Source organism: Poecilia reticulata, linkage group LG9 (assembly GCF_000633615.1).
Source record: "Poecilia reticulata strain Guanapo linkage group LG9, Guppy_female_1.0+MT, whole genome shotgun sequence".
Classification (NCBI taxonomy): Eukaryota; Metazoa; Chordata; class Actinopteri; order Cyprinodontiformes; family Poeciliidae; genus Poecilia; species Poecilia reticulata.
The window spans coordinates 19489282-19516108 of record NC_024339.1 but is presented as its reverse complement, the minus strand read 5'-3'; the positions used below and the strand labels follow the sequence as shown (position 1 = coordinate 19516108).

Below are 26827 nucleotides of genomic sequence, written 5' to 3'. Positions count from 1 at the left end.
TTTGGCTTCATTAGTCAGAACAAAGTAGGCCAGATACCTTTAGAACTTAACTCTTCTGTTCCCGGGCCGCCTCCTTCCTACTTAGTGTCACTGACTCTTTTATCCCCTTCTTCCCTTTCTTCTCTTGACCTCCCACTTATTTCTCCTCTGTCTCCGCTCATCTGTTTGATCCTTTCCCTTCTTTTTCAAAGTCCGCTCTTATCTTTTGGAGACATTCGACCATCTGTTGCAGTCTTGTCCCTCTCCCCTCCATTTTCTACCCCCACCCCTCTGATAAGTCTCCCTCTCTCTTCAACCTTTTTCTCTCTTTCGGTCTGTGAGATGCCCCAGACCGAAAGAGTGGACGCACCCACATGCTGTGAGTTTGATCTGATACAATTTGCTGCAACATTAATGAAAGCATAAACCTATATGAATATTGATAAGCTATTCTTTTGCAATCTGCACATTCCGGATGGCCTTGAGGCCAACTAGGGAGACTCACACCAAAGATAGAATATTAAACTGACAAACATTGCTAATGAATATTCAGTGACGATATGAAATCTGAAATTGACATGGATTCTCATGTCTTCCCCCCTCTGAGTGAGATAATTCTCTGCACTTGCACTGCTGCACATACTTTGGGCTGTGGCGTGTCCAAAAGGGAGTTTTCTGCTTGCACAATCTCTTTAGTCAAACAGACATGGACAAGCCTTTGCATCATGATCCTTTTGTCTGCGTCACTGTGTTGATTAAGCTGATTGTCTGTTTTAGACAAAAATTCTGCTTTGCTTCTTCATTCTCATTCAAGATTTTGAAACAATATATTTACAATATGATCTTGGTTCATTTTGCAGTGTACGTTGTTCTTATAAAAATTAAGATGATCAATGTAATAAGTTATTATTATTATTATTATTTTTTTATCCCTTTAACTGTCAACCTCAAAATGCTTTGGTCCAGGAGGACACTGCTGTCTTATTGATAGTTGAGGGTTTTAAACAGGAAGCTAGACTTTTTCCTTTTACTGTTTGGTCATTTTGCAGTTCTTATCATTTTAGACCTGATTTTTTTAAGTAGGAAAGCAAGGATGATGTTTTGTACTTATCTTGGGAACGTTTTGTCAAACTGGTAAAGGTACAAATGACCCAGTGTTAACTTCAATAGAGAACAAAAAACAACAAATGTTTGTGAAATTTAAGTTCTTTAAGTTCTTGTTTCTGTCAACTACTGTCATCAAATGTGCTTTAAAATGATGACAGCCTTTTAAAAATCAAGGGTCTGCTTTCTCAAGGGAATATTCACATGGATTGATGATTGCTGTTGGTAATGTGAACCACATTGTATATATCTAAAACACAATGCTAAATGTAATCTTCCAAAGTTTTTGGCTTTGTTAAAAATAAGGAAGTCCCTGTTTAATGGCATCTGTGTTCTCACACACTTGAAACAGTTTAGGTTTTCTGAGATTAATGCTCTATGAATGAACTGCACTGACTGAATTTACAGTCCAGCAATTAAATCAGGGGTGCCCAAAGTCGGTCCTCGAGTTGCCGGCATCCTACATGTTTTAGTTCTCTCTCTAGTGATGGTAACAACTTCCTCAGCAAGTCAATATTCTTCTTAGACCTTCTAATGAGCCATCATTTGATCCAGGTGCGCTAAACCAGGGAGAGAACTAAAACATGCAGGACGCCGGCCCTCCAGGACCGACTTTGGACACACCTGGATTAAATAATATGCATGTCCTGACGGCTTGGTGTGGTTTTCTAGTACTGTACTACATCTCTTAGTAAATTATCTGGAGCATTTTTATTTTTTATTTTTTATTTTTTTACAAATATTCTCCCTCAATTTACAGCATAGTCAGACACATAAGCTGTGTGAGTACCCCCTCTGGGTGTTTGACTGTGCAAGGTTATACAAAAACACTAAACAGACATAACAAAGTACAACTTAAATCTACTTGACTACTGATTTATTTTCCAGCGGACAAAAGTATGATGAACGACAACAAACCAACAAAGAACAAAGGAAACCATGCTGAATGTATACAGAGAAAGAAAATGACTTCTAGTGAATAGATCAGGATCAATCTGTGACAATGGCTTGGCAGGGAGAAAGGTAGAAATCAGAAGGGAGCAAGGGAAACAGTTTTTTAAAATAAAACATGAAGGCAGACAAATCTAAGTGCAGGAAGCAGAGAAACAAAGCAAAACATAAATAAGCAAGATTTAACGAGCATTGAATGACATTAACCCAAAAACTGTCCAAATTCACTAGCCATACACAATGAACAACATAACTCATGTCCTGTGTCATTCCATGCAATTTATCAAAATTTAGTTTAAGAGAACATGATTCAATTCAAAGATGGCATATGATTCTTTATAATTCAATACTGTGAGTTTCTAAGAACTTGCAGAATAAGCTCGAGTTAATAAGACATTTACACAGCAAGAGTAAATGATCAGATAAAAGATAAAGGCTCTAAAATAGCCTTCACTGTTTGACATTGAAAGTAAATCTTCTCACTCAATGTGCTTATGGCTATCTTTGTTACTGCAGGTCAACAGACTCTCTTTGCAAACAGGCGAGTTATTTTCTAATAACAAATAAAGATGTCTTAAACCAGATTCAGATCTGGCCTCAAACTAGACCTTCTTTCCCTCTTGATTTGCAGTTAATCTTTAATAATGCTTTATCATGTTAGCACTCAAATAATACTTGCTCAGAAGATTCAAGAGAAAGCTGCTTTGTTATTGATGAACAATAGTAAAAAGTGCGGGAGGAGAACATTTAATCACCACTTTTTTTTTTAATTAAGTATTCTTGAGTCCTTCCACAGCTAAGTTTTAATAGAAATAAAGAAAAGGAATACGTTAGATCTAGTTTGCAGGGAAAGTATAATGTAATGAATTTCCAGCACTGTCTCAATGCATTCCTAGTGATGTATAGATACAGATTTTTTTCTGCTCATATAAGCTGCTAAAGATGTTAAATCGTATATATACTTTGTTCTAGACTCTCCCTTATGTTTTAGGAAGTTATTTAAGGTGTAAAGACAAAATAATGTTTTTGTTTGTTCTCAAATTTATCCACCAAACACATTTCACTCACTGTAGTCCAATCTTTTTATGCAAGAACACTGGTTATTATCAGTGAGCCTATGTCACCATATATTTATTTACTGTATTTTCTGGAATTTTAAACCATTAACAAAACTGCTTGACTCGGTGTACAGGTGTTTGTAACACACTCTCTATAACAGGAACTGTTGGCCTCTCCTTACAAACTTGAATCTTGTCTTGATGTGATATCTTGGCTAATTTTGACAACAATAAAAAAACACTAGTTATTTTGGATGAATAATATTTTCGTAAACATTTAAAGGTATTTTGAAATAGCTCCTCTTCCTCTTGTTTTGTTTGGATTTATGCAGGTTTAGATGAAGCTCTTCATCCCAGTGGGTGTGGTCTCTGGCCACTCCAACTGGTTGTTACTTAAATGTAAACTTTTTATTTATCAGTTGATGGTCTTAAAATGGGACAGAGCACAATCAATGACAACATCAATGTTGAATGTAGGCTAATGATCTCTGTGGCTTTTATGTGGGGAAAGATCCAATTAGTCTGCACAAAAATAGATAATTAAAACATAATTAGAGCAAAATAACTTTTGCAAACTCATTTTATTTTTCCAACCTCATTTGGGAAAAAAAAACAAAAAAAAAAAAACAAAACGGCTTTCTGAAATTTTTCCAGAAGCTTTGCGAGACCATCTGCGCTCAACTTATGCTAGTGGAGATCCTATAATCACAAGTCATGCTTAAAATTGTGTGGACAGAGTCTTCTGTTCTTTGCATTTGGTTGTTTTCCTGATAAAATTTTTGTAACAGTCAAATGTGAGGATCTATTTTCATTATGCATGCTTATTTAACTGTAAGGTGCTCCAATATACCTGGTGAGTAGTGCACAAATTCATTTATATACACCATAAAATAAGATAATGTAACAGAAACGCTCTATTTAGAGATTTGAAATGAGGAATATGTTGAGATATTGGTTCAGAATACCAACATGCATCAGCAGAGATTCTCTGAAATGTATGTTTTGAGAGAGGTTTCACATGATTGAATGTGTTATTTAAAGGGCACACTGTCTTTACAGAGTATCACTTTATATACAGATCTTTGGAGATATGACTACAATCCATGTGTACCTGAACTAAAGAAGTGGCCTCTTTGTAGACATTTGACATTGTCCCTTATGTTAATTGTCTGTAAAAATAGTCACTTGCCTGGAGTTAACTGACCAAATGAGGGTTGTTTATTTTTGTAAATGAACACCCATGTTGTTTTGCACAAGCCCACACTGCCGGCTCAGAGGACAGACTCACTTAGCTGTAACAAACAGGTACTTGGTAATTTTATGACCTGAGGTGCTGATGCAGCAGAGGAACAGTGGGGGCGTAGATGTGAAACGGGTTGAATTAGGACAAATTAATTGGAGTTGCATTCGGAGTTGGTAACTGCCATTGCTGATCAGATCAGCTAATCTTCTTCAGAGTAGTGTGTCCCTTGCAATCACACACTTCCAGATACATCATGAAGAGCATAATGTCAGACAGTTTTGCCTATGAAGAGCACCCTGCTTTTTACAGCAAGGTCCAGTAAGCACCAAAGTGCAGTTCTGTAGTGAAAACCAAGCTTTCTTTATTCAGTATGTTAATGGTCATTTTAATTTTCTAGTTCTGAAAGCTTAAAGTTATCTTACTTGTGTTACTTTGAAATATTGTAATACAAAATAACGCCCATGAAGCAACATATTTTTGCCAAAGTGACTAAAAAGAAAAAAAGTAATGTTTCCTGCGATAAGAAATATTTTCCCAGCGGCCAGTGTCCCGTAGTGTTAAATATGTGGAGGAAATCTATCATTAGAAACATCTCTGTCTACTCTGCCTTCTCTTTCTGTCCTAGTGAGTGGATTGTGGGTGCAGCGGGGCACTCAGTTGTTTTTAATGTGACGACACAGGTGGCAGCTGCAGCACTACCATCGGGCCGAGCAGACATCTGATGGAAAAATTTATCTAGTGCTTTTTTTTTCCTTCCTGGAAAGCTCCACTCTTCCTCTGTGTTTTCTTCATGCATCGTTTTTCAATCTCTTCTTCTCCCTTACTCCCACCTTTCACATCTCCTGTAGTGTGTCAGCCCACCTGGGCTGTCACACAGAACAAGATGAGAAATGGGAAAGCAGCTCATCAGCTGCACCACCTGACAGGAAAGTAAGTAAGTGTGTGGGAGTGTGTGTGTGTGTGTGTGTGTGTGCGTGTGTGCGTGTGCGTGCGTGTGTGTGCGTGTGTGCGTGTGTGTGTGTGTGTTTATGTAGGTGAAGGTGTATCTATATTTATCAGGCTGGCATGTGAAGAAGTAATAATTGATATTTAAAGCCAATGCATAGCAGTATGCTCTGCATGAGCATAAGCACATTTCTACATGAGTATATAGATACTGAGCTAATGCAGCATAACTGAACTGTTTGGTTTCAGACTGTTTGGAGGGACACCACCACCACCCTTTTATTAAAGAACAAAACCTATGACAAAAACTTTGATTCAAGAAAGTAAGTAACCAAATTACTGACAAAATGTTGTCCACATGTTGTTGACATCTATTTAGAACAGTGACATCAATGCTTTGCAAAAATCGTGTGTGAAATGTACATGTTCTCAAATGTACATTTTATTTAATTTTTGCAACTTTTATTTGCTTTTAGTGCTACTTGATAGTAAGACCCTGCATTATGTTAGCACTGGACAGCATGTAAACATGGGTATGTGGAAATCTTGGCTCAGAGTTAATACGCTCACCAACATGTCACTGAAGCTTCAACATTTCCCAGCCTACTTGTATTTCCTGCCCACATACTGACTCTGTGCCCTTGGCATTTCGGATGGCAGATAGCTTATTTTCATTCCCACAAAAGTTTAGGATGAGGACACTTGAATCACTAAGGTTTTTCACCCTCCCTCATCCACCTTATTCCCATTACCAATCACGGTTTGCCTAAATTGGGTTCACAACTTCCAGACCAGCATTACTACCTGCCTTTCCTTTAAAAGGTGTAGAACATAGTGTGGTTGTTGGTGTCAGACAGTGCTTATCTACTGGGGTTTTCATACAACAGCATTTCTTGGGTTGACAGAACATTGTCCAGCAAAGAGAAAATGTCTCGCATGCAGGATTGTGTAGGCAAAAATACCGTTTTGATGTTGGAGAAGAATGGGCAGACTCTTTTGAGATTATAGAAAGGCAATCGTGGGTCATATAACCGCTACAATTCACAGAGATTCACCAAAATTGGACAATGACAGACTGAATAAACATTGCCTGTATCGATGAACCTCAATTTTAGCTCCAACTTTCAGGGTCAGAACTTAGTAAAAACAGCATGGGGGACATGGATCAGTCTTGGCATATATCAAGGGTTCAAGCGACTTCTGCAAGTACCAACTGAGCTTTGTTTAAACCCAACGGTCTACCTCAGTATTATTGCTGACCATGTTCATTCCTTTATAATCACAATGTACCGTGTTTTTAACACAAGGATGTGATCACTGTACTCCACTGCCCTCCATCGACTCCACATCTCTATCTAGAAGAGTCTACATGTACTGCACCTGAGTGATTCCATCATGTAAATATGGACCAAAGTGTCTGAGGAAGATTTCTGACATCCTGTTGAATCTATGCCATGAACAACGGTAATTTTAATATCAAAAGGTGGTCCAATCCATAAACGCCAAGGTTACAACAATTGCTGTTGAGTTTATGTGGATGTACGTGATGTAGCATTTGGTGAAAATTTTGGTGAATTCAGCTTTTTCTTTCCAAAAACCTGGATGTTAGCAGCTTGTTTGTAATTATTTAAAAACGCTATAAAACAAGGAACAGTACAGCTACAGCCATATTTCGTATTAAAGCTTTTAAAACTTGTTCGCTGACAGTTTCAGATTTTATGACAGATTAATTTGTACCAGTCAAGACCCCACATGTTTTAAATATTCCTGGTATCACCGTGACTGGTGCTTTTGTTGTTGTTTTTTCCTTGAAACTGATTTCAGTTGACTCTTCCTAGCATCATGTTGCACGCTGCACATAGCATATAACTCAGCAGTCTGGTGGTGAATGTACACATCCATGTACAAAAGGTTTGTGCTCACACATAAGCATCAGAGAATCTACAGTTTCTGAGTTTTCCCACATGATGTATCAGCCTGACAGCCTGTACCGCACTGTCATAACTTCATTCTTCATTGTTTTCCCTGCTGTCAGTCCATGAATCTATCTTGTCAAACTGTCAAGCCTTTATACTTTATTGCTGTCTTTGATCTCATATTTTTTATATGCATTCATCAGATGCAAAATGTTGTATACAATGACACTGATTTTTAAAGAAACTTTATTATTAAGTTATACCTAAGAGTAAGCAGAAACAAAATCCTCAATGTCAGACAGCTGAGTGATCAGACCTCTACATACTGAACCCTTCTCCTAAATATGTCCAACCTAAAGCCATTGATTGATGTGATTAGGAATATAAATTGAAATATAAGTTGCAGAGCCAGTATTCTAACATTATGCAATGTACTCAACATTGCAGCCTCTTTATAAAAGGTTTTTTGGAGACATCCAAATTATTTTTGCCATAAGTCTATAGCAGATATACTGAACATATTTAGCTAGAAGACACTCCCTGATTTAGGAGGATGGTACATTTTTGCAGAGTGACACGCTACGCTCTGAATAAAATAGCGTATTTACATTTTTTCACCTCTCTGTTGTTTGACAAGGTGCCAATTCAAAACACGTCTACGACCTTACCAGGGGAATAGAATGAGCGACATTCAGTTGTGAAAGTTGAAGAATTTAGAGACATTCCTAGGAAGCGCAGTCAAATGTTTGGTGTTTACCACCAAAAAATTTAAGAAATTTAAGATTATTTGGGTTTTAAAGAAGAACAACACAACAGTTACAGCCCTGTTGCGTTTGGTGGAGCTGGTAGAAAACAGCTCCTACAGTTTTACCCTTATTAAGGTGAAATAACCTCAGGCCTCCTGCCAGGTCTCAAGTAGATCAAAGAAATGTCAAACCGTGGAAATGGAAAGAGTCCAGCACACCGTGTGGCTTTTCTTATCATGACACCTGCTGAAATAATATTTTTTTACACAGCACAACTCAAGAACATGGCGCTCTAGTTTTATGTAAGCAAATATTATTTATCAGTAGTTCAATCCGGACTTATATATAAAAAAAATAATTAAATGATACAGGAGAATATTGTGGAGATTTACATTGACCATCAATGACGTTTATAGAAATGCATTAGGCTTTAAAAACAAGGTGTTTAAAAACAGCTTTTGTGATAATTGGACAACTAGAGTAAGTGCCATTTTGACACATAAGGGGCAGTCAGGGGCAGCAATCAATCCAGAAACTGAGTGGCTGAAGTACACAGAAAAGGGAGTTTGTTTCAGTAGCTAATATGGAGCTAAAATCACTTGGATGCAGTCCAGTCAAAACATCTTTGTATTCATTAACCAAATAGCTGTTGTTATAGCAATCAAACTCTTCTTTACATTTGCTGACTACATGTTTGAATGTTTGAGCTGTTAATTTGATGATTTATCTTGATGATGAGCTTCAATGTTAAAGTTAGAAGGTCTCTTTGCCATCACTCTAATGCAGTGGTTCTTAACCTGGGTTCGATCGAACCCCAGGGGTTTGGTGAGTCGGTCTCAGGGGTTCGGCGGAGCCTCTGCCGTGGAGGTAAAGACACACTTGTGTAAAGTCGTGATGACGCGCCCCGCTTTGCCATCACTTGCTGCAGAGGATCACGTTACATTCCTTAGCCAATCAGTGCTGCGGAGGAGCCCTGATTGAAGGAGTTCCATTCTCAGCATGGATTTGAACTTGTGTCTTTAATTACTTCAGCAAAGCTCACAGTTTTTACCAAATTCTATAGTCTAAATCTGCTCCTTAGTCGCATCTTTTCGGGGTTGCTACTGCCTCTAGTGGCGTGGGGGTGGTAACACAGCTAATATAATTACATTACCACATCAGAATACCGCAAAGTATTTTGTGTGTCGGCTGGGGGGCGGGGGGATAAGAAGGGTTCGGTGAATGCGCATATGAAACTGGGGTGTTCGGTACCTCAAAAAAGGTTAAGAACCACTGCTCTAATGTTTAGCTCCTTCCACAAATTCTCAATCAGATTCGAGTCGGTACACTTGCTGAGCCGCTCCAAAATGTTATTATGTCCAGTCAGAAGAAACGTGTTGTTGAAATTAAAATTTACTTTAAGCCTAAATCAGCCAAAGGTATGAATACTGTCTGGATTGTAGCTTCTTTTTCTGTGTTGGATTCCTCTTGCACAGAAATTGATGTCAGATTCTTCTCTGTCCACCTTGTAGCTGTCATGGCTTATACTGATGCTAACATTCACACTTTCTGTCTCCCTACTTTTTTCTCTTCTTCCCAGTCTCCAGCTTTCTAATTATCTCTTTCTTTCATCTTGTGTAACTTTGGTTCTTTGCTGTCACCTTTTACTCTCACTTCGCTCTGCAGCTCCCATCATCTGTCGAGCTATCCGCTTCTTCTTTGTTGTTCTACCTCCGTGTCATCCCCTCACCTTTATTCTTTGACCTGCTCTTCTCTCCTTATTATGTTATTTGCTTTTGTCTTGATCTCATATCCCCCTTCCTAACACTTTCCCCATTTACTTATATGTCCTTTTTTTGTGTTCCTTAGCTCCTATCCTTACTTCCTTCTTTCTGTCAATTTCTGATTTGTCACCTATTCACATTTTACCTTTTCTACCCCACCAGTTTAAGATTTTGAATGTTATTTCTTTAGCCTGTGGTTGACGAGGGTGTTTTTTTTTTTTTTTTTTCCCAACGATTAGGCTCATACACACTGAGTCACGAGGCTTTTTGGAGATGGTGGTCAATGAGCTTTGCCAGATTCTCAACATCCCTGCCCAACAGAGCTGCTGAAGAAACCTCATTGGGCCTCGTGGCCACAGCATGGCACAGACTTTGATACTGGCCAGTCTGCGCTTTCCATTGTGGGTGGATGTTTAAAACCCTGGGGCAGCGCACTACTCAACTCCCCCAATCATAAGAAGTGACTAAGAGCTGCTCGTCAGACCCTTGTTCAGCAAACCCAAATGTTGGCTGCGATCACATTTGAAGCTTTTACACAAAGCTGTATTTGGATGGTTCTGATGCTAGCAGACATCCTGATGTTACTCATGCATTTTATCAGTGAAAAATATCATGCAGTTGCCAGGCAACATGTAATACTTTGTAAACTGGATGGGGCACTAAGTTGGATGTAGTTACTGTTAACAGAAAGTTCATGAACTTTCATATGAACACAAATCTAAGACATAACTTATCTAATATTTTTAATGTATTTTCATTCCTTCTTAGTGTCAATATCATGTTGAGTTTGTAAAATTAGGCTGCACTAATTGTTGTTGGCTCCTCAAAATAGTCTTGTAGACATTCTGCAATAATTTGCATAATAAATATACAGAATCAGTTGTGCTGTCACCGAGCTCTTGGGGGAGGAAAAGAGAAAAAATAAATTTTATGACAAATGAAAAATGTATACGGCATTTGAATGCACCAAATAGAAGCATACGGTTATTATGACATACTAGATTGTGCAGTTCGAAGTATAGCACGTTTGGCATACCAGCTCATCCGTCAACAATGTCCAGGATATGACATCCAGCTTTCTGAGTGACAGTTTGCTGCTGTGTGGGTTGAATTGACTGCTCCTTTCATGTTTTCAATCTTTCTTCATTATTTTGGACCCAGCCCCACCCAAACTGTCATCAGCAAATGTCGGTGAGGGGCCTATCCATTGCTTCACCTACCTCCAGGACTAAAAACAGAAGCCCTGCCTTCTGTTTTTAGTCTTTAGTTTACATGTGGTCTGTCTTCTCTATATGAGATTCAGTGTAGCTATCATGGTTAACTTGTGCACTGCTGAATAAAAACAGGGCACATCTGTTTTGGAGTTCATGTTCACTATGAAGTGAAATAAAGATAATATTCCATGGTTTTATTTGATTGTGTTTACATCGTCACGGAAATAGCACAAAGTTTGGCCAAACGTAATTGGGACATTTTGCCTGGTTGCCGCAGCGCATGTACTTGTATTTTGTGGAAAATCTGCTCGTATGTCTATTGTTGTTAAAGGAAAACAAAGGAGAGAGAAAAAAATGCATCAAATTCAAAAAGAGCTGATTGTGACAAACAATTAAGTTAAAATATTCACTGTTTGCTGAAAGACGGTGTTGATGTTTAAGGAGATTTCAGTGTTGAATAAAAAAAGCAAATAAACGATTATATATATTACTTTGTGTTTACTTCCAAACTAATGTTACCTCTTTTTTTCTGAGGCAGTTGGCCATACTTAACAGAAGCCTTTTATTCCTGGATTTAGAGGATAATCCTGCCATATTTATGTTTATTAATGTCTTTCGAAGGTGGGCCAGAAAGTGTCAGATTCTGGAAGACTAAAGCTGTTCTTGACAAGCAAGTAGGTTAAATATTTAGTCTGCTGAAAGCAGGCGATAATTCAGATGCAGGAGAAAAAAAACAAGAGAAACACAACCTGCTGCATTGCTGACTGTAGGGAAAGAGGGCAGGAATTTCAAAGAGCACATTTTGCATCCTTACTTTCAGTGCAGCCAGCCTTATGTTTAGTTCGTCTATTCTGGATTATAGCTTTGGGATTTATTTGCATCCCTCCCTGCTTCTGTTAGATGATCTGACGTGTGCACTTGCAGACGCTCCTAAAAGCATATTTTTAAAAGCTTCTGCCAAAAATATTTTAAGTCAAGTCATTGTCTTTTATTCTCAAGCGAACTGGTAAAAGGAGAAAAGAACAGGGTTTTTTTGTTGTTTTTTTAATGATGTGCTGCTCTGCACTTAAAGTCTAGTTCTTCTATTATTTAAAAAAATTGATTTGTGACTATGGGAAACATAAAAATGTAAATAAAAAAAAATTTTAACAGTTATTCTACTTATTTACTAACTCGGAGTATTCCATGCTTACAAAGGTTGAAAATTCTAACAAAGTCAAAATTAAATGAGTGAAGTGAGGCAAGGATTCTGCTACAGGCTGTACAACAGAGATTCACTTCCTAAGCAGTTTGTGTATCAATAAAAACCAGCAAGTTCAAAGTGAAGGCATTCCAGCAAACCCAGGCTTAGTTTCACCTTTTGTTTGATTGTATTTGGATGATTTATCCTGTTAACTGCCCTCAGAGACTCTTTGGAGCACAGCATGTCTGTGAAAAGTCAATTTTTCAACTCAGAATAAATCGTGGAAAATGCTAGTTAAAGCATTCTTGTATTCGATTGGAAGTGAAATCTTGTTTCTCGTCTTTATGTATCACTTCGTTCATTTTTCAGCTACCTTGTAAATTTACCGTTAAGGCTTTATGCAGCAGGAAGCAGTGCAATAGAATATTTGAAAAAGTTGTTTGTTTGTTTGTTTATGTCCTTTAGGACCACGGTGATCATTCAGAGGCTACATAGTTGATTTTTTCCATAAATCCTGAATATTCATGCAGGGATTAGTACTTACTTTTCTAGTATGAGGGTTGGTGGAGTAAGAAAGAATTAAAATGTTTTATGCTTTAGTAAATAATGTCTTTAATTATTGGCAAATGAGAATTTACCAGTATAGTACCTTGCAATATCATTCATGTGCCTTTTCTAACTAGTTATTATGGAACAATATCCCAAACTGTTGCCATCACGCATAGCCCTGTTCCATCCAGTGTGATAAAATATAATTTCTGCACTGTCCAACTGTGTAGAAATGTCCAACTTCATGCTGTGCAAGCACGTTTTCTGAGGCAGAAATTAAAGTTTCTATAAGTACATAGCTGTTCAAGATTAAAAAAAAAAGAAGAAGGCTCTTACTACCAGCAAAAAATAGTTTTTTTAACCCTCCCGTGGTCTTAGTGCGACGCTAAGACCACAGGCGTGTCAAGAGGCGTGTCAAAAATGTCAGTGTCGAAGGGCATGGAAGCGGAGGGGTCGTCCCGTCAGACCATCAATTTTGGAAGCTACGCAAAAAAACCTTTTACAATCGCACGCAGGGTCAGTGCGACCCTACCGGACCACGCACAGAGTAAAAATCTTGTGCGATCTAAAGACCATGGGAGGGTTAAAGTAGTGACCCCCCCTCAAGAGGACTTGATAGAAATGCATGCCACATTTTTCAGCTGTTTTTTTTTTTTTTTGTAAAAATCCTGGTCTTTTAATTCTTCTAAGTTTTACGATACTTTCCATTGTTCTATTCCCCCCAAAATACATCCATGTTTGTGGTTGTAATGCAACAAAACGTTAAAAAAGTTCAAGCGATGTGACTATTGTCACAAAGCCACTTTTCCGGTGTTTCCCTCTTCCAAAGACCCACATTAACTTTTAGATCGTATAACGTGTTCGGCATGAAAGAAGCTAAATAATACAGACAAAGTGTAACTTCTCTAAACTCAGTGGAAAAGATTTGCTTTTTAAGATTAATTTATTTTGTAGAGGGCTTTAACTAGACTTGACTCAGCCTTTCGTTGCTTTATTTTTTCAAGTTATGTTGAACTGAGATTTCTAGGAGTTGCAGCTCAGTGTAAACATAGATCATTAATTTGCTTCTTGTCTGAGACAAATGATGGCAAATATTACACAAATGACGTTTTTAAGGATCTGCTAATGCAAACTTGTCCACGGCCCCGTTGCTTTATTCTTCACGACTCTATAAAGACAAACTCTAGAGAAGCCCCATCTGATTTACCTTTGTCGGGGTGTGTGTATGAGGGTGTAATTGTGTCTGTGCGTGCACGCGTGGGGGGGTGTGTGTGTGTTTGTATTCCTAGGACCATGTGTGAGACCAAGGTACTCTCCAGAGTGTTTGCACACAAACACACACTGGCAGCCTGGTTGCCGCAGAGCGTGTACTTGAGAAAGGACACCTGAGTTTGTAAATCAGTCTTGTTCTCTTTTTTTCTCCACAGTTTGCTGTTCGCTCCAGTTTTAAAGTCATCTTTCTTTATCTCTGCGTTTAATCATTTTCCCACCAATTCTTTCCTTTTTCACCTCCTGTGTGTTTTTTTATCTTTTCTTCCTTGGTTAGGCTGTGTATTGTGTATTTCTCTTCTTGTTCAACCTTAACCTGTTGTACCTGTGTTCATTACACCCACATGCACTCAAATTTAACCACCAAGGTTTTATTTGATCCATCGAAGATGATTCATGGTGTCATTTTCAGTTGGACCAGAAATCTCCCTTTGATACACAGCATATGTTTCCTCAATCAGCACTTAATGCAGTCTCTGGTAATTGTTTTCTTCCAAGGCGCCTGCCAACTTGTATCTCACTATTTGTGCCTTACCTTCTGTTGTTTTCTCAGATGTCTATGGGTGGAAAAACAACATTTTTTTTTCATAAGATTAGTGATTTAGCCCTAATTAAGCTGCCCTGCATACATTGACAAGTGCGCAGCAGATATTCAACGCTGTAATAATTCCCCCATGTTTTCTTTCCAACGCTCCATGTTGAAAATTTGCCTGGTGCGTTAATTCTCACTCCCCTTCATTAGATCAAGGAATGTGTGAGATATGTTGTAGTGTTTATCCACCCATTAGAGTCCATTAGAAAGTAGGGATGCACTCCCCAAGCTCTTTAAGAAAGCTGTATGGACAACGACACTGTTTGATGTTTTGGCAGAGTATGTTGCATGAAAGCGTATTGCAGCTCAGCTGCTACAGAGCAGATTTCTAAGCTTCAGTTCACGTTTTTATTTATTTGAAGCTAATGAGTGCGTCAATTAGCGTTCCTTTATCCTGCAGGTGTGGTGTAATGTATGTGACGGACATGCAGAACAGAGGTTCAAAGGATTTACCAAGGAGAGCCATTTTTGAACTCCTTTTTTAAAACGACCTACGAGCATTTATTCCAATAACACTAGGTGTTTTTAGACGGAAATATGCCGTTTTTTTTATTCTCGTTTTAATCCAAGCATTAAAGGTGTTATGAAGAACACAATCAAACAATTGCTTCACAGTCTACTTTGTTAAACCCCACAAACTGAGGATCCATATCGTGAACAAAGTGGTTCTGTAAGAGGTTGTCCTTGTTCCCGTTTCTTTCATCTTGAAGATCATCCTTGAATGTGTTTCCCTGATCTTGTTCTTCATACAGCAGTTTGAATAAAGCGCTTAACCTATGCAGAATCCTTTCATATGTTGGAAGATAGAAATCGTACATCAGAGCAAGATTTCTAGTCTGGCGTTGAGAGAAAATTTCTGTAATTAATGTTGCGTTATCTTTGTTGCGTTGAAGTATTTTCTAATATTTCATCCGTCTTAATGCATATAAATATTTATCGCTTAAATATATATACATATATTGCCCTGCAATGGACTGACAGCCTGTCAGTCAGGGTGTACCCCGCCTCACACCCGTTTACAGCTGGAGATGGGCACCAGCACCCCTCCCAACCGACCCAAATCGCTGAATTACCTCCCTGGTATGTCACAAAGTTTTGCAAAGACCTGGTCATTAACCATTCATTTGATTTAGACTCCTGTCCTACTGGAAATATGCTAGACTTTGTGCCAACAACAGCAAACCAGCTCATCTGTTCATTTCACAAGGTCTGTGTAGTTTTTTAAATGCATCTCTGGCACACTATACTCCCACAACACACACCCCACAAAATACCCTGGGGGACATAATTGTAAGAGTTGTCTATACATGTGGATGGAAAACCAAGAACTTCTCAGCAAAATTTGGTCCCCTCTTCCTTGGATGAGAGCCACATCACTCCCTCTAAACATACTAACCTAGATATACTATTTTATGTTTAGATCTTTTTTTTTTTAACCTAGGAAAAATTGAAAAAGTCAGAAGGTTTTTTTTTAATCCTACCTGACCCTAACCCTTCTTTAACAAACAAACAAAAACTACACACAGTGTGATGCAATCAGATTCGGTAAACATGTTGCTGTGGTCATCTTAGAGAAACTATTAGCTTGCATTTCTAATGGTCTTTAGCTGGTCACCTGAATATATCATTTTGTAGATCCAACTGCTACACTTTTACCCCAAAATGTAATTCATACCAAAATCTCTACCAGTATCAGTGGCCCTTTTACCAAATTTTGGAAAGTATGGAACCGAAGCATCAGCATAACACTAGAAATGGAACTTCTTTAGATAATTTGGCCTGTTAAACACACAAAGTAGCATTTTCTTCTGCCTGAAATGAAAGTATGATTACGTTGTTGTATTTGTGGTCACTGGTTTCCGAGCAGCTCTCCTCTGTTTGCAGGTTAACAATAGCACACGTTCAAGCTGGCAGTTTAAGCACTTCATGCTTTCGGTTAGCTGTGTGCTGGCTAATCACATTTCTGCTGACGGGTTCAACATGGTTTTTCTTTTTCCATAATTTGTAAGCTGGGGTGCATGGAAACACAATGAAAGCACATAGGCATCATGCTGCCCCCATGCACACCAGGAGCCTATATACATTACACAGACACATGCTCATGCATATGCACGGAGCACAGAGGGAAGCACACACACACACACGCACACAAACAGAGAACCATTGTGTTAGAAAATGTCAAATCCGCTCACTTTCCCTCGAGGTTCAGTGTCAGATGAGATTTTGTTTCTTTGCTGAACACTGCACAGTTGGTCCCGGCGTGATTTCGGCTGCAAGTGTGTGAGATTGAGAGCTACAGAGAAGAGGGCAGTGATGAGATATGTTGCATAAGGGGGTGCAGTGGAGTGTGAAAGAGAACAGGTGGCTCCTTTTTCTGCCATCTAGCTTTATGTGCCATCTTCCCTATTGTGTCTCTGTGTGTGTGCGTGTACGTGTGTGATAAACAGTGAGATTGCCTTGTGAGTTAGGACTTAAGCGTACCTTAATAACATATCTCCATAAATGTGCTGCCCTGTTCTGCTTCTCTTTGAAGGCGTACTTTTGCTCGTTGCAGAGCTGTGGTTGATTTAGAAACAATTAGATGAGACAACAGAGGTCCAACGAGATGATTCTCCAAATGTCATCCAATTAACAACCTATCGTGAACATGGGACACAACTCTCTCATGTTGCCTGTCTCTTCATTTTTCTCTGTCTCACTGTGTTTTGTTCTCAAATAATCCCTACTCTCCTGAGACAGACATGTTCGGTGACTAACATTTGAGAAATGGCAGGTTGTGTCACACACTCGCTGCCAAAAAGAGCAGAGTGAGTTGCTCTCAGTGAAGTCTCTCTGATATATGTCTGTTTTTCTGTGTTCCTCTCTCAGATCAGCCTTCCAGGCCGGTGGTCAGGATTCGGCAACAGCAGCATCAGCCTGGCTCCAAGGGAGCGAAGGGTGGTGCGGGGAGCGTCAGCGGCACAAGGAGGGGACCACTATAACCAACACCACCCTTACTACTGTCGGCCCACCGCTGCCGCAGAGCGCCACGCTGCCAGGGAGGAGCGCCACCACCAGGGCGCTGGGAACACTGCAGGTCATCTGGCTTCTGGCTCCTCCGACCCGTCCTCCGTCCAGACCTCACCCACCACACCAGCCCAGACCAGTACATATCAGCCACCAGGTTCCACCTCAGCTTCACCTCCTTTCTCCAAGCAGCCCGAGAGGGCGTCCTCCTCCTCTGAGTCCTTAACTCCAGGAGGAGGAGGAGGAAGTGGAGCCAGTCTATCCGGCGGGGTGAAGAGAGGAGGCGGGGATCACCATCCGCCAAGCCTAATCCCCCGTGCAGTCGGGGCCAGCGCTTCTTCCAGTCTCCACAGCCTCGCAAGCAGAGGGAGCTCCACACAAAACATCTCGTCATCAGACCGGGCCTCGCCAACACCTCCCACACCTTCGTCAGCTTCCTCCTCTTCCTCCTCCTCCGCGTTCACCGGCCGTTTAGGACAACCACCTCGCGGCCCTCTGTCTCTGCATAGCTATAGCCGGAAAAACGTCTTCCTCCAGCATTCCCTGCACACGGCCGAACTGCAAGCCCTCACACAGAGAGACAGTTGAGGATGTAAAAAAAAGAAAACAGCCATAAGCAGCCATATCATCAGCTTAAGTTATCATAAGGGTTAATATTTAGGAGAAAACATTGCTGCTGCTTCTGTTTTATTCTCGCCAAACTCACCCTTATAAAAAAATAAATAAAAAGAAGTCCCCTCCTCTTCCATTGCGCTTACAATCACTTTGCAATCCAGACCAGCCCTTGATTCACTTGTTTAGAAATTTGCTTGATTTTTACACATGCGCACACACGCATCAGGCGGTGAGATTGAAAAAAGGCACTCACCCGTCTATCATCGCTCCCACGTCGTGTCATGCTGACAGTTCAGATGAGCTTACGCCCACAGACACACAAACTCCACACAAACACAGTCACCCACACTCAAACTCACACTTTGACACAAAGACATCGCCTGTGATATCTCTGCTCGGCCATCTGCACCAACAGCACGGCGGTAAAGCTGAATGAAAAGACGAGGTGTCTGCATTGTTAAAGCTCGGTTCTTTATTTGACCGCCTGTAACGGTGAACCCCATTGGCTGCTGAAGAACTTTTGGAACCCGACTGTGATTTTTGCTCGTGACCGGGTTTTTATCAAGCTGCCAAATCCCACATTGAATCAAATCCTCGTTCCTCATTGGTCCAGGTTAAGAGACTACAGTCCTTGTGATACAGCATGCTTTTTTTAAACATTTTTAAAAGAAGAAGAAAATAAAAAACACAGCCGAGCGTTTAATACGGCAGCAACTTAATTCTCATTACAGTATGAACTTTCATGTCAGTGTTTTTAAAACCAGTCAAAACTTCCATGACATTAATTAACCTGTTTGTATAGTCTTTTTTTTTTTTTTGAGTGAGGGAAGAATTTTTCATTCGAGAAAATGACTTGTGTTCTTTGCTCAACATTTTATAATTGCAGGAATACAAGGTTAAGCTGTAACATACGTTATACCGGCTGGAATAATGAGTCTCACAAAAATAATAAAGCTAAAATAAAATTACATTTTAAATTTAAACAAACCACAACCTATATAAGCTACTGTTACACTCCAGTTTGAATAAAACTTATTATTACGTCTGACAGATTTTTCACAGAAATTCCTCAGTGCTTGTAATAAAAACCTGAGCCGGTTATTGGCAGCAGATGTCTATGGCCGCTTCGTTGAATGACGGCAAACTGAATTGTACTGAATAATCACACTTGGGTGTTTTTTTTCCTCTTAAAGTTATTCTTAGTAATAGCTCTCTTAACCTGCTGTAGACAGACCCCACATCACAGTTAGTTTGTAGAAAGGTAAACAACACAGTAGAAGGATACCTCCTACAGACGACATGTGGCTGAGAACAAAATGACGCAGTTTTCATCACACAGCTGCGACGGTAGAAACAGTTTGACTTAACCATGCGGAGCCCTTAAAAGCCCTCATTTGGGTTGAGAATCAACCTTTAATTTAAGAGAAACCTGACAACTCAGCATTCCTGCCATGTTCAAAGGCAAAGCGCCTCTGCCTTTGCCATCAGTAGATCATGACAATGTGAATTCCTGACATGAATTGAGCTAAAACCCAGGTCCGTGGCCAGATTGTGAATATTTAATGGCAGTCGTTTTAAATTTTGATCAACTGATGAACAGTCTGTTTTTAATAATTAGTTTACTCTGACTTTTTCCCCCCCATCTTTTGCTCTTCTTTTTGAACTTAGAGCCTTGTAAAGATCAGCACAAAATGTGAATAATTTAGATTCTGATCCAGAGTGTTCTGCATTGTATTTCACCGATAAAAAAACAATTTCAGTTTGAGCATTTTAAATAGTTAAGAATCAGCAAAAACCTGATCTCTGAGTTCCTCTGAGTAAATGTCACCTATTTGGAAATTAGTTTTCTTTTCTACAAACTTACTGTGATGTGACATCTTTCTACAACAGCTGAGGGAACTATCACTGATAACTTCACTGAATATCACTTCATAAATCCAAACCATCCCCTTATAGCTGCAGGAGAAATGTTTTTTAATAACTACTTGCGTAAGGGAGTTACTTAATTGGGTTCTGCATAAAGAAGGAACTAAACGGGGAAAAAAGTTGTATCTTTACTCAAAGACTTTACAAAGCTTTTACTCAGTTCTCCCTGTTTCAGTTTAATGGTGATATCTCATCGTAACAATACTGCCATCTACGTTTCTTTTGTCTTTAAGGTCGTTTAAGCAACATGAACATTACTGCCAACATTTGCTGACTTATATCTTTTGGGACGAGGTGTGTTTCAGAACGACTTTTTTTTTTTTTTTTGTTAACTAAACTGTATAACAATCTCCTTCTTTTACTACAAACTGATGTATGTTTTCTGTGAACTGACAAAATCCTGGAACTGGTCTTTTCCCCCCTTGGCTTTGAGGTAAATGGATCCTACAGAGTCAAGCAGGAGGTGGGAATTTGCGCTTGTTCTTGGTGCGAGCGAGTAGTTCACCGCCGCTGGCATCTACAGACTGGTGAGATGTTGGAGCGCTTGTTGACCTTGTCTGTCTCTAAATAGCACCTGGCTTGGGGGGACCTGTGTAAATGATGTGTGTGTGTGTGTGTGTGTGTGTGTGTGTGTGTGTGTGTGTGTGTGTGTGTGTGTGTGTGTGTGTGTGTGTGTGTGTGTGTGTGTGTGTGNTGTGTGTGTGTGTGTGTGTGTGTGTGTGTGTGTGTGTGTGTGTGTGTGTGTGTGTGTGTGTGTGTGTGTGTGTGTGTGTGTGTGTGTGTGCTGTAATGCACACATCACGAGGAAAAAGGTCCTGGTAGTAGCGAAGAAACGCCTGAAGCCCAGCGGTTCTGATCCTGGTGGTGGAGGCTGCAGTTCTGCTTGTGGTCTGTTTTTCGCGAAGACAACTCTCTGATATCTTTTGATTGAAATGCCATTGTTCCCTCCGGTTTTTTTCATTTTGTTTTTTTGTTGTTTTTTTTTACGTGCATTTTGTTTCTGCTGGACTCCAGCGTCTCGCCAACAGTCTCCTTCCTTTCGTCACCTCTCTTTCTGTTGGATCTTCTTCTATCCTCATCTCCTTTTCTCTCCTCTCTCCCCTGCTAAGTCCACTGATACAAACCTTTTATTGTTGTATAATGCGGCATTCTCTGGGTGCTGGTACACACAGCCGTGTTGATTTTAACACCGTTTTTCTAACCGAGAGCAAAATAAAGACAAATGCAAGTGAAACATGAGCCAAACATTAGATGCTTCATTAGTTTGCAGGCAATCCTTCTGTGTCACTGGCTGACCTCTTTAGTAATGCTTTTTTTTTTTTTTTACATCCCTCACTGCTGCATGTTATAAAGCTGTTGACACCATGTGAAATATTGTAAGAGTATTTAACTGCCCACACAGGTTTTATTTTTGCTCTTCGTTTGAATTGGCTGTACTCGTTTCAGCGGCACCGAAGAACACAGCGCAGAGGGAGGCAGCTGGTTGTTTCACAAGAGAAAGAGGCCACATCTGACATTCCAGTTCAAATCTGGCCTTGAGGTCTTTTACAAAGTCATTTTTTTTTTTTTTTCTAAATTGAAATCATGAACTGATGGTTAGCTCTTACTGCTGGGAGTCTACAAACTTTATGAACCTCAGTACATTATTTATTTTTCATCAGGATGTTGTATGTTTAAGACACTACATGTCTCGGGAGATTATTTTGTTGTTTTTTTTGTTCATGCTTTTGCCTTATTTAAATGAATTGCCATAGGAACAGTTTTCTGAAAGTGTGTTGGGACTTACAGGTAAGGTAGCAGGCATGACTATAGTAAAGATTAAAAAGAAAATGACGATAATCATGTAAATGTTTTATGCTGTTATAAACGTTTAGTTTTCACTGTAATTATTTCTTTTTTTAAAATTCCTGTAATAATTAGATTGCAATGTATATTTGTGCATAAATTATTGACATGTTGATATTACTTAGATTTTTGTGTTTGAAAGAATATATTATGATACTTTAGTCGGTGTCTGTTAGTTGGGATTAAGGATATTAAAACATGAAAGCAGATATATTTTTCACATTTTTAAGTTTCAAATGCAGTCAAAGTCTGACCGATGATCAAAGGCGTTTCAGGCCTTAGTGATTAAACAGAAAACAAAGAAACTCCATGTTGTTGTTTTTGTTGTTTACATCATCTTTGCTTAAGATTTATTTTAAATAGATAACTTTGCTGCTGTATTCTGTCTAAAATACAGGTAGGTATCTATTAAAGCTGCTTTTTTAAGGACATTAGGGGAAATTGGGGAAATTAGTATTAAACATGCACATTTTTTTTTAATCCTTAAATACATTTCTGATACGAGTGTTGATGTGAAAACACACCATATGTCTGTAGCGACCCACAAAGTCGACCCATGTGTCGCTTACTGTGATTTTCTCAGCTGCAGTCAAATCTTGAATGTTCTTGGGACTTCTTCTACAGTGATGTTAAAAGGAACAGCAAACCAATTTATTGGTCAAATGCAACACAAGTAACCACAAAATACTTTTGAATGAAAATATTTATTATTGAGGAATAAAAATAATCAATCTACATCCATGTGGATTGCTCCCTAAACGTGCAACCACTGCAGTCAAGCGTTTGCAATAACTTGCCATGAGTCTTTTAGAGAAGAAATTTTGGCTCACTCATCTTTGCAGTACTGTATGTATTCTTTACTTTTCCTGGATTTTCAATTGGTACCAGATGATTGACTGGGCCAGTCGGATGAAAAAGATATTGGCTTTATCTTTTTTTTTTATTTCAAACCGATTAAGACTGCCTTTGTTTGTGGGATCATGGTCTTCTTTGAGGAATCTGCCCTTATTTTGTCTTTATATTCTTAAAAAAAAATCCTTGTATATTTTTCCATTTACTGCTCCACTTTGTTATATAAAGTTTATCTCTACCACCAGGTAACAAGAATGTCCCTATACCAATATGCCCCTGCATCCAAGCTCCACTTTTAGTGAGTTTTAGTTCTATGATGAATGATGTGGCGTACCATTTGTCTACCAACCATCCAAAGAGGCCTCACCTGAGAAGAATTAAACCTCCCAGGGTTTCATTGGCCTGTTCAATTGTTCTGCATCAAACAGTCATAGCTTTTCAGGTTATTTTGTAGAGCGTGTTACCTGTTCTTTCTATAAGCAAACTGCACCAAATAATTCCAGGTCTTACTGACTGTCGGTGGTTATTTTTGACTTCAATGTCAGAAATCTTGGAAGGACGATCTGGTTTATGATGAAATAATATTTCCTCTTGCTGTTCTGGTATAATAGCCCCAATGGTGCTCATTGCAAAATCCAAATGTTTTGGTATCCGTCTCTAACAAATGCTTGGAAGGGTTCTTTGCTTTTACCTAGTTTGTTCAACACTTGATTCACTGTAAACCTTTTATAGACCATCACTTTGAACTAAACAATCTAATATTAAATTGCACATATAGGGAGCTACATTACATTGTACAGTAAATGCTGACATATCTCAGTGTTTTTCTTTGCTCTCTCCCTGTTTGCACCTTCTTTTCTTCACGTGTTCGCCTGATGTCTCTCTGTCATTCCTCATTATCACACATAACGTAATGTGTGAACTTACGCATTTTGATTTTCTTGTATGGTGTTGGTTAGTTGGGTTGCTACCAACATCCAGTGTGTAATTTCATTTCACAGCTTTGCTAGAAATGTTCTTACTGAAGAAAACTTTGTGTTCAATACTTCTTTTCCCCCCACTGTAGATAAAATAAATGCATAGATTTATACTGTGAGCCTCTGACCAGTTAGACTGTCCATAGCTTTGACGAACGGCAATACATCCATGTGGATGAAGTTGTTTCTGACATCATGTGGTCACCTGAAACTGTTTTTAAACTGTACCTCTTCAATAAGAAATTGTTTAATGGATTCATCCATGGCAAAGATACTTTGCTTTGTATGTTTAGCAAAAGTATTTCACCTCAGTTTTTGTCCAACTCACTTTATATCCACGGGCGTTTGTTCACATGACAAGTGTTTTGTCAAAACATTTTTTTTGTCCACTGTGTCCTTATTGGTAATATTTAATACAAATAAAATGAATAAAAGCCAAAAAAAAAGAAGTTACTTTTTGTATCTTACTTTTTATTGCAACATCAGCTGTATGTGCAGAATGGCTTGGAAGTCCTGAAGCAATAGGAAGCATTTGCACACTACATTCCTATTAAGAGGCGCACTTCAATAACGCAGCAAGTCTAAGGGACCTGCTTGAATGTCTCAGGCAGCGTAGACTTTACTGTACAAATCTCTAAAGGACAGAATGAAGAAAGACTCAAAGCAATGAAAAGGAAATCTCAATGTCCACTATAACAACCTTTAGAGGAATTTTTTTTTTTAGCTGTAAGATATGAGAGGACTTAAAGAAAGATCTCACATGACAGTGGGAGCATACATAAGTTATTTCTACCACATTTAAAATAATCTTCTAAACTATTTAAATATATTTCCATTTGGCAGTGACCGTAAAGTATGGAAGTATTTAGAAAATCAATTACATTAGCATGAGTTTGTGGGCGCACATGTGTGTGTTTGCTTGTGTGTGGGTTGTAGACTCTGTTTACCCCTCGGGGAGGACCTGTGCATGCTTCTCATTTCTGGACTCACTCAATTAGTGTTGGTGATGTTCTGACTGGCTGAGTAGCGCACACACACACACACGCATGCATACGCACACACACAGGATTAGAATACAGCAGGTCTGCTTCTAAGTTGCTGTAATTGATATGACAGAAGGTCAGCACATCAGCAAACACACCTCTGATTAACAGAGCTTTAAAAACACAAAAAGATCACCTGGTCGGGATAAATGTTTGTTTAGCTGATCGTAAATCCTTTGCCTGGCGGAAGATTTGCATTTCTGGTATCGTGCTGTTTGTAATTCTATTAAAAGTAACTCACCGGTTTATTTGCTGGCAGAAAATGAATCATTAAGCAACACAATGAAAACATATGAATCTAAGGACAGATTTTTTTTTTTCTGGAAAAAAGGGATAATTCTTCATGACTAACATATTAAAAGATGCTGCTAAATGCTTCAATGGCTGGTGAATATGAAGATGAGTCAAAGATGCTTCAGTGTTTCTTTATCTGTCTTTGCATAAGAACACGGAGGAAATAAAATGCACTCCAAGATGAGCTGGGCAAAAGCAGCCAGCATTCTGGTGGGACTTAATCAGAGACTGCCGACTGAATGCAAATGACACAGACTGACCTGTAATCTGAATGAATAAGTTGCTGATGGCAATGCTTCTCTCAAGTACACAACGTACTTAACCAGATGGCAGTTATCTTTCAAAAAATATTTTTCTAATGTATTTATAATGTGTTGTCTCGAGGGGGGCTGATTTTTGTGTTGGTTTTGTTTTTTGTATCATTTTATGTTCTGTTGTCTGTCATGATAAGACTACTGTTTATGGTTTGTGTGTTCCTTCATAATGTTCATTTATTTAGCTGTGTCATTACGTTTTTGTTTCTGTCTCTTGGCCTTCTGCTCCCTTCATAGCTAATCTCCATCAGTCAACCAGTACGGCAGTATAAGTGCCTATTTTAAAAGTTGAAACACTTTAATATGCATACACACTGAAAACCATCTTAGCTCTACCACAGAAGCTAATATCTACAGCCAAACTCATTTAGACCGTTGGGGGCACAGCCAATCAATGCCAAGGAAAGTAGAAGGTGCTCCTGGATTGGCTACTTTACCAGTATAGTCAATGGCATGTGATGTAACATTGCACCTTGGTATTTCAGCGTTCTAAGTTGCATTTTCTGCAAGAAAACAATTATAATTCGGAGGTATGTTCCACAGCAAAAATATGTGAATAGGTCAATCTGCAAATGCTGAATCTCAAATAGGTGGTGACTCACTGTATATCCCCCTAATTCCTTCAATTTCTTGTCAGATCTTTCTCATATTTATGTTCCAATTGGTATTTACTGCTGCCTCCAGCTGACTGCCTCATATATATCAGTTTTGTTTAAAAACATTTTGAAGCAACATGTTTGCTCCTTATGCTGCCTGACACATCTGCAGTTCATCAAGAAGTTTGTTTCTGATTGGAAACGACACTGACATCTTTCAAAAGACAAGAACGTACGAGAGTTGTTATTTTAGACAAAATTAGTAATCAAGAAAAGTTTTATTGTCATTAGAACAAACAAACCATTCTTATATTTTCACTTGTTTGCTTTTCTCCATTGGCAGTTTTAATCATTTGTCTTGGACATTGAGAGATTCCTTGACATTTTTCTAATCTTTTCCTCTTTCACAGATTTTTGTGTCAGATTTAGGTTTTCTTCACTTTGTGCTTTCTCTCACTGAGGTGCCATCTGACATCTAGGTGAGATGAAAAATGTATTTATTTTAACTGTCATTTTCTCAATGTTTGCTTATCGATGTAGCTGGCAACCATTTATAGTGTGTGTTTGTTGGAATGTTTTGGCTGGACCCCCTCAGGATGGCTGACTGTTTGTGTTGCAGCGTTTTCTCAACCATCTTGATCAAATGAAAATGCGTAGGTGTTTAATTAATATGCCAGCGATGACTCGGTTACAAAATTTCATTCTGGCAACATGCCTAAAACCAAAAACATACAAAACTCATTAACATCTGTTTTTCCTTAAAAGGAAAAAAAAAATGAATCAAGCGCTGTCTGTTTTCAAAGATACTCCCCACTATCTCTCTCTGTATACGGATTTAAAAGATATC

At 38.9% G+C, this 26827-nt stretch overlaps 1 protein-coding gene across 4 annotated transcripts in view; it reads left to right on the top strand.

Moving 5' to 3' along the window:
* ccser1 (coiled-coil serine-rich protein 1) overlaps positions 1 to 20684 on the top strand; it is a 138813-nt gene extending 118129 nt beyond the window's left edge. For 2 of the 4 annotated variants that reach the window (XM_008418421.2, XM_008418422.2), the window contains exon 11: positions 17381 to 20684. In XM_008418421.2, coding sequence (XP_008416643.1) covers positions 17381 to 18106 — 726 coding nt within the window. In that variant the 3' untranslated portion in view covers positions 18107 to 20684. Of the gene's footprint in view, positions 1 to 9944; positions 11363 to 17380 lie in introns of those variants that run through there. The other 2 variants (XM_008418423.2, XM_017306821.1) reach the window with 2 other exon arrangements.
* The last annotated feature ends 6143 nt before the right edge of the window (positions 20685 to 26827 follow it).